The 7,142-nt window shown below is 50.8% G+C and overlaps 1 protein-coding gene across 1 annotated transcript; it reads right to left on the bottom strand.

Moving 5' to 3' along the window:
- Positions 1–525: 525 nt before the first annotated feature.
- LOC144135433 (uncharacterized) lies at positions 526–1,783 on the bottom strand. The gene is made up of 2 exons (XM_077668101.1): positions 1,326–1,783; positions 526–1,242 (listed from the first exon to the last, which is right to left on the bottom strand). The coding sequence occupies exons 1-2, from the start codon at positions 1,512–1,514 to the stop codon at positions 985–987; spliced, it is 447 nt and encodes a 148-aa protein (XP_077524227.1). The 5' UTR covers positions 1,515–1,783; the 3' UTR covers positions 526–984.
- Positions 1,784–7,142: the final 5,359 nt, after the last annotated feature.

Genomic DNA, 7,142 nt, shown 5'->3' with positions numbered 1-7,142 from the left:
GCAAATAGTTTCCCAGAGGCATCCTGTTTTTTTTTTCATGGGGTCAAGGAAGGTGGCCCAAGCAGTGTGAGGCAACGTTCTCTGTTCATTCTAGAGAAGCAAGCTTACACTGCAAAATTAAACCTTGTCTTTCTCTTCCAAATGCAATTAACTAGGAGTCCTGTCCAAAACCATTTCAGGTTGTTATGTGGGCACCCCCAACCTTTTTTATTTCCGTGTAACTCCAGCACTTCTTCACCTTTGTCATTGTAGCCGCTATTGTTCAAGTACCATGCAACATCTTGTTATTAAAGGACCTTTTTAATTGGAAATGAGAGCATGTGCACAGGGTGGAAAGCGCGTGATCTGCCAGGAAACACTAAAGCGGCCCCGAGAAGGGATCTTTATTAAGGATGCCAGCCATCTTGGGCCTCTCCACTTGGCAACGACGACAAAGCGTGTGCGGTCCCTATGGTTAGGCCCCAGCTGTGGAAGCCATCCTCGGACACGACCATGACCTTCGACATCTGATGTTTTTATTTAAAAACACAGGGACCAAAGTCGTGCTGTATGCAGTGCAATCGCCATGTGGTTCCATAATCATCCATTTAGCCCGGCTCTTTGGACGGATTCAGGAAACGACTGAAAAGAACAAAAGTAACGAGCAAACAAAGGTGCGCTGCATAAAAGTTAGAACGTAAAGAGACGAAGGCACGCTGCGCTAATGCTGTAGCGAGGTCTAACATGTAAAATTTCGCGGCTGGCGTCGATTTCTACAAAGCGCGAGTAGTGCCTACGGAAATAAACAAAGGCGCACTGGAGATGGGTAAGTCTGTATACAAGCACGAGTTTTTGTCTCTACCAGCGATTTACTAGCTCACACCACGCGATTTTGATGTCTGGCGTCGATTTCGACAGAGAGGGAATACGGGCACGAAACGGGACGCTCGCGATCTGCCAGGAAACAATGAGGTGGCCCTAAAAAGGGCCGTTTGCAGGAGCACTTCAACCGCGACCTGCAGCGGCGTGGCGGCGCGGTGAGCAGTAGGCCCAGCAGTGGTCCGTCTTGTGCCCTTTGGCTCCGCACCGACGACACCGGTGCACGACGTACACCTCTCCTGGTCTTGCCCTTGAAGCCGACGCTATCCCTGGTCCGTAGATCTTGACGAGGGCCGCGACGATAATCTTTGACATCTGGTCGATGCCCCGGTCTGCGGCAAACAAGGACAGCATCGGCTCGCCAGAAGCATCCAGGAAACGATGCTGCAAAAAAAGTTACGTTACAAGCGCCGCAATTTGGCGAGTTCTGCACGAGAAAACTTGCGAAAACGTTGTTCAACCCTTACCTCGTGATTGAGAACGTGCACGCCCGACAAGCGCTTCATCGTGGCTGTCAGACGGCGGTTCAGATGGCGACGCCGGCGGTCCTCAAACCGCACCTTATGTGGGTCGTCGTAATGGAGTTGCAAAATTTTGAACACCAGCACGACGTGCTCCTGCAGCAGGAAAACGAGGTCCTGGAATGCGCAAGGCATGTAGGTAAGCGGTACAGCACTTCATGAAGCGAAATTTGAGATAAAATGCGTACCTTTATGTCGCTGGCGATTTCTCGCGGGTCAGCGCCTTTTGGGGGTCGTCGCAATGTCGTGGAAGCAAGAACTGTACAGAAATTTCAGCTGGCTGCGCCGACGAGCGCACCACGCAAAAAAAAAAAAAAGCCATACCTGGACAGCTTCCGAAACGCGCGCGCCGCCGCCTACGCTCACGAAGAGAATGCCCGCAGACCACGCACGCCCGGCGGCCGGCCAGCCGGCCCTAGCGATTCCCTAGGCACTCTAGGGACAGGCCGAGAGAGGCGCGGCGAACACAAGCGTTTCGGTGCAGGTGGGCTGGAAACGCTGATTGGTCAAACAAAATGTGACGTCACGCCTAAAACGTCACGTGACGTCATGGTCACGTGACTTTTAATGACGTCGTGTCCGGTTGGGAAGAGACATATTTTCCCTAGGTTTTTTTCGGAATTCCCCACGTTTTTGACAGCGCGCGCGGGTTCAAAAAGCGCACCTGATGCGCCGCGCTTTCACACACTGCATGCGCGTTTCTATATTTTTATTATATATGATATCCTTGAACTGCTGGTGTATTATTTTAGTGCGCTCGAACGGCGCGCTTCGTTCTGCATTTATTATAATCGCCACTGCCTGGCGGACCCGATACAGCTTTTGCAGACCTGAGAGGTTAAACACGTACTATCCATGCAGAGCCACGCAAATGCGCCTACAGGTGACCACGCCCGTCTATCAGCGCTCCGTCGAGTGCCTGCATTTACAATCGAGTGCTGTAGGACTATGAACCTGACCTAGAGCATACATATTATAATTTTTCCTTGTATTCTACATTCTCTACATGCAGGAGACTACACTCATAGCTTTCGTTAGTGCAGAAATTTCGTACAACCGTGTCAAAATTTGGCGGTCCGGTTTTTTTCTGCACGACGTTTTGGAGGAGAAAAGCATTGGGTCTTTGAAGGACGACAGTCTATATAAACTCTTATTCACTGTGTCGTCGTACCTATCGTAATTAATGACGACATATAAAGGCTTTTGATACAACTCTCGTGATTTAAAACAAAACTGTTCGTTAGCACTAACCCGCGAAAAAATATTGCGCGCAATCATTCGCCACAGCCCGTTGCTGCGTAATTTTTGTTTTGTGCGGATTTTCTTTTATAATATGACAGCTGCACGCGATAGCTTATATATATAGTTGCGCAGCCGACCACTGCAGGTACCAGTAAACACGTACCCCGTTTAGAATGAATTTAAAAACGCGGTCGGGAGTTGGAATTATTTGTCCGGGACGCTGCGGTCAAAGTTCGCAGTTTTGAAAATTGAAACACGGAAATTTTTGCTCATAGCTAGTCACTCTTGCATAAGTAAATATCTTATTCCTACCCATCATCCCCTTGTCAAAACACATATATTAATGAGAAAAACGACCCATTTGATGCAATTAAGTTCACAGTCCTACAGGGTGGGTTCCACAACAAAGAGAGCAACGGGAGTCGTACTTTATTTACAAATTTGTAACAATTCCTCACGGCATTAATGAAAGTCCGGGTTTATTGACCTCCATCGCCCCTTTCAGAGCCAGTGCTGACCTTAGGAGTGCCGGCGCGTCAAACCTCGGTCGTTTGCCGCCAGCGGCGTCTTTTTCAAGCTTCGCTGCCCGTCCGCTTACACAAAGCTCATAATTCATCCCCCACCCCTGTCTTCCCAGTTCGACGTACCACCTTGTCGAGCGGGGTGCAATTGAAGAACCAAGAACCCTTGATTAAATGCTCCTGCCATTCACCTTTACCCCCCCACAGGACACTTTCGCGAACTCGTATGTTTTGCCGCCTTTTTTCTTTTTCCTTTGTGTGTGTGTTTCATGCACAGTGCACGTGTGTGTAGTTAAGCTAACTGCGCCGCTGATTCCGCCTTCACTATTCGTACCGAAGACGCTCCTGGAACGTCTCCTGCCCTGTCTGAATTTATTGTTTATTTGTTTGCTCGTTTTGGCCGGCGGCACGGGCAGTACATGCATCTATGATTCTTATCTGCTCCGGGACTCCGCCAAAGTCTGTTATTGTTGCTTTGAGGGCCCGGATGCCCTCCCTCCCCTCGTTATTCCTTTTTTCCCCCGGGCTGGCCTCCCGCGCAAGCTCGCTGGGCGGCAGGGGACAAAGCGTTTTTCTTTTTCTCTTTATTTCTTTCTCCTTTTTCTAGTATTTTTCTTTTGTGCCCATCAAGGGTTCTTGGTTCTTCAATTGCACCCCGCTCGGCAAGGTGGTGCGTCGAACTGGCAAGACAGGGGTGGGGGATGAATTCAGAGCTTAGTGTAAGCGGGCAGCGAAGCTTGAAAAAGATGCCGCTGGCGACAAACGACCGAGGTTTGTCGCGCCGGAATTCCTAAGGTCAGCATTGGCTCTGCAAGGGGCGATGGAGGTCAATACACCCGGACTTTCATTAATGCCGTGAGGAATTGTTATTAAATTTGTAAATAAAGTACGACTCGCGTTGCTCGAGATCTCTTTGTTGTGGAACCCACCCTGTAGGACTGTTAACTTAATTGCATCAAATGGGTCGTTTTTCTCATTAATATATGTGTTTTAACAAGGGGAGGTAGGGATAAAATGTGCGCGCGGTGGTTATTAAAGCGAATTCGTATAAAGTTAACGGTCTGCCCAATGTACTGCGTACTGCACACACTGTATCCTAGGAGGTATATTACGTTGCAGAAATCCCAATCAGAGTTGTCATTAATTTTCCATTTGAATCCTGAAGCTGTGCTTATTTCACAGCTTGATGTTTGTAATGTGTTTGCAGACCTGGAATCTACTTTTTCCACAAGGTGGACACCCCAAAACCGTCTCTTTATGTGACTGAGTGTATTAGAATGTTTCGAATGTTTTTCGGTCGTCTGTAGACTGCATGAGGGAGAGCAGTGAAATTTTTGGCGAGGCGCTAGCTCGCTTTGTTTGAGAATGTTGAAATGTTTTTTTGAAGATTTTGTTTACGTACGTTAGGCGGCTGGTTACTGGTGAAGGGGAGTACGAGATTTGCCTGATGGTCTGTTTGCTCGCTGTATCGACGTCACTCCAGTATTTGCTCTCGGTTGGGTTTAGATGTCCTTTGAATGGCATCGTCGGCAATGGCGACGGGTATCGCTGCTTAATGAGGACTTCTTGCATGCGTTTGGAATTTTTTACGAAGTCTTCATCTTGGGAACATATTCCTTTAGATCGATGTGCCTGAGAGTATGGGATGCTTGTTTTAAAGTGACGAGGATGGCAGCTTTGGAAGTGTACGTATTGTTGACGGTCCGTCGGTTTACTGGTGGTGAGTGAGCTTTCGTTTACCAAAATCTCAACATCTAGGAAGTTAATTGTGGTGTGGGCGCACGTGTAAGTGAAAGATATGTTGGGGTGGACGAGGTGTGTCAGTCCAAATTAAAAAGATGTCATCCAAGTAGCGTTTGTATAGGGTGGGCTTAATGGGACAATCTTTCAAAAATTTACTTATTACTATGCATGAAGATGTTGACGTAGGTGTGGACCATCCTTGTACCCATGGCTGTGCCGTTAATTTGTGAATAGTGTTGATTGATGAATTCGAAGTTGTTATATTCGAGTACGATTTTCGACAGTATTTATAAAACACGTGGAGCAGGGGAGCATCAAATCACTGATCGAAGCGTATGAACGAAACAGAAAGGAGGAATCCCCTGCTGCACGTGCATTAGATATGTTGTTCACAGCAACATCTTGCATGAAGCTGCAGGGAAGAGAAAACTCGATGAGACGTAGCCAGTTGTACTTGAGCCGTCTACATCGAAGGATTCACCACCGATCCTCTCACCAGGTTTCGTGAAGCTTGCGCTTTATCGTGCCGGTTTACCACTGTCCTTCTTGCTAGTGAAGCGATTATTTTTTTAATGTTCTCTTTTTGCCCCATTTGCCATCTGCCATTTTTGATCGTGCCATCTTCTGGGCAAGTACTACGTTTGAGGTTCGAAAAAGATGCATAAGCGATCACGACCTATGCAAACAATAACAAAGACGAAACACGCTACAAGAGCACCACTAGCTGCATATCTGCATATCGCGCGCACACATGCGACTGATTTTCGCTGACGATCGGCCGCTCCCGCTGTATTCAATTAGCTGTGTCGCCAGATCGTCTGTCGCGAGGCGCTTTCGCTGTGCCCGCATGACCGCTTGTCTTGACCTTCCAGGGGAATTGCGCGTTGCTCGCGCGCGGCTTAGCCCGAAGCCGGTAAACCGGCTGGCCACCGCCACATCTGGACCTGGTTTGACTCAAATTGGTCTCAGCCGCGTCTTGTTCGGTTCGGGCGCGAACAATACGCGAGATTCAAAGCGCTCGGCCGTCTCTGTCTCTATGGGGGGGGGGGCACTTGACCCCAAGGGCGCTCCTTTTCAACACCACCCCGCCGTCGCCCGCCTCCGATTGAACAGGCGGGGGGTTCAAAGGGGAGCTGCCGCGGAGAAGCCGGGCAGCTCGTCCTAATGACAGCGCAGAACATGCGTCACTGACAGCCCCCTTGCTTTCGCCGTCTTGTCCATCGTGCGTCGCGCCGAGCCCGACAAAGAAAAGGCCGTCACCCCCCCCCCCCTTCCCCTTCTGAATCGGGGGGCGGGGGGCGGAAATTCCGCAAATAGTTTCCCAGAGGCATCCTTTTTTTTTTTTCATGGGGTCAAGAGTGTGGGGTTGACTTGGGGAGATAAGTACGTTCTCCCCACTCAATCGCGGCTGACACGGTTCAAAGCCGCCCGGACCCCACCCCGTGATCGCGTACGCTACCGAGCGCTCGCCGACCACGGCGGGCCTTGCTCTGGGGGAACAAAGGAACGACACATTGGCTGACACAAACAGGCATTTATTGCTACAGAAACAATAACGCCAGCTAGCAACAAGGTACGCTAATGAATCAAGGACGTCCGACTCACCAGCAAGGTTCCGAGCGAATGTTCGCCCGCGCTAGGGCAAGGGATATAAACTCCGCAGGCCGGACGGGACGAGTACGGGAGCCTGTCTCCCCGTCGCTTCTTCGCCCCGCCGGCGAAGAGCGGAGACCCGAGCGACGCGTCCGATCGCGGCGATTATCCCGGCCCAAGAGAGCCCATCTCCCGCGGGCAGGCTTCAGCAGTCTCCCGCGCAGCGACGCTGGCGCCCTCTCTTGCCAGTTAATGTAATTGGCAAGGGAACGCGCTCATCCTCGGGGTACGACTGCTGCTGCACGGTGCCTCGCGGGAAAGCAAACTCAGGGGGCTGCAGGGCAGGTCCCCACATCCCCCCAACCTTAAATAGACCCACGCGCCTGAAAGTACATGCTATGGAGGAGTCTCCTGGTCTTCATGTCTTTGAGGCACGTCTTGCAGCGGAGGTCACGCCGACAGCGTCCACGCAGACTTCCGCGGTATTCCGAAGGCGGCGTGAAGGTCTCCGCTGGGACGACTCGTATGGCCCGCGGACTACCGTGTCCGCAGGCCCGCGAATCGAAGGCCGGTGGGAAAACTGCAGGCCAGGATCCTGCAGTAGTCGCCAGGGCAGCAGCAGCCGGAGGTGACTGCTGACTGGTCTCGCCACAGCTGCCCCGGA

The sequence above is a fragment of the Amblyomma americanum genome, chromosome 1 (genome assembly GCF_052857255.1).
Source record: "Amblyomma americanum isolate KBUSLIRL-KWMA chromosome 1, ASM5285725v1, whole genome shotgun sequence".
Lineage (NCBI taxonomy): Eukaryota > Metazoa > Arthropoda > Arachnida > Ixodida > Ixodidae > Amblyomma > Amblyomma americanum.
This window is presented reverse-complemented; position numbering and strand designations above follow the sequence as displayed.

Excerpts from the sequence above, each read along its gene's own strand:
- LOC144135433 (XM_077668101.1), bottom strand. The coding sequence starts at position 1,514 with ATGCCTTGCGCATTCCAGGACCTCGTTTTCCTGCTGCAGGAGCACGTC. Across the intron at positions 1,243-1,325 it reads TGCACGTTCTCAATCACGAG|CATCGTTTCCTGGATGCTTC; the intron begins GTAAGGGTTGAA and ends CTTTTTTTGCAG.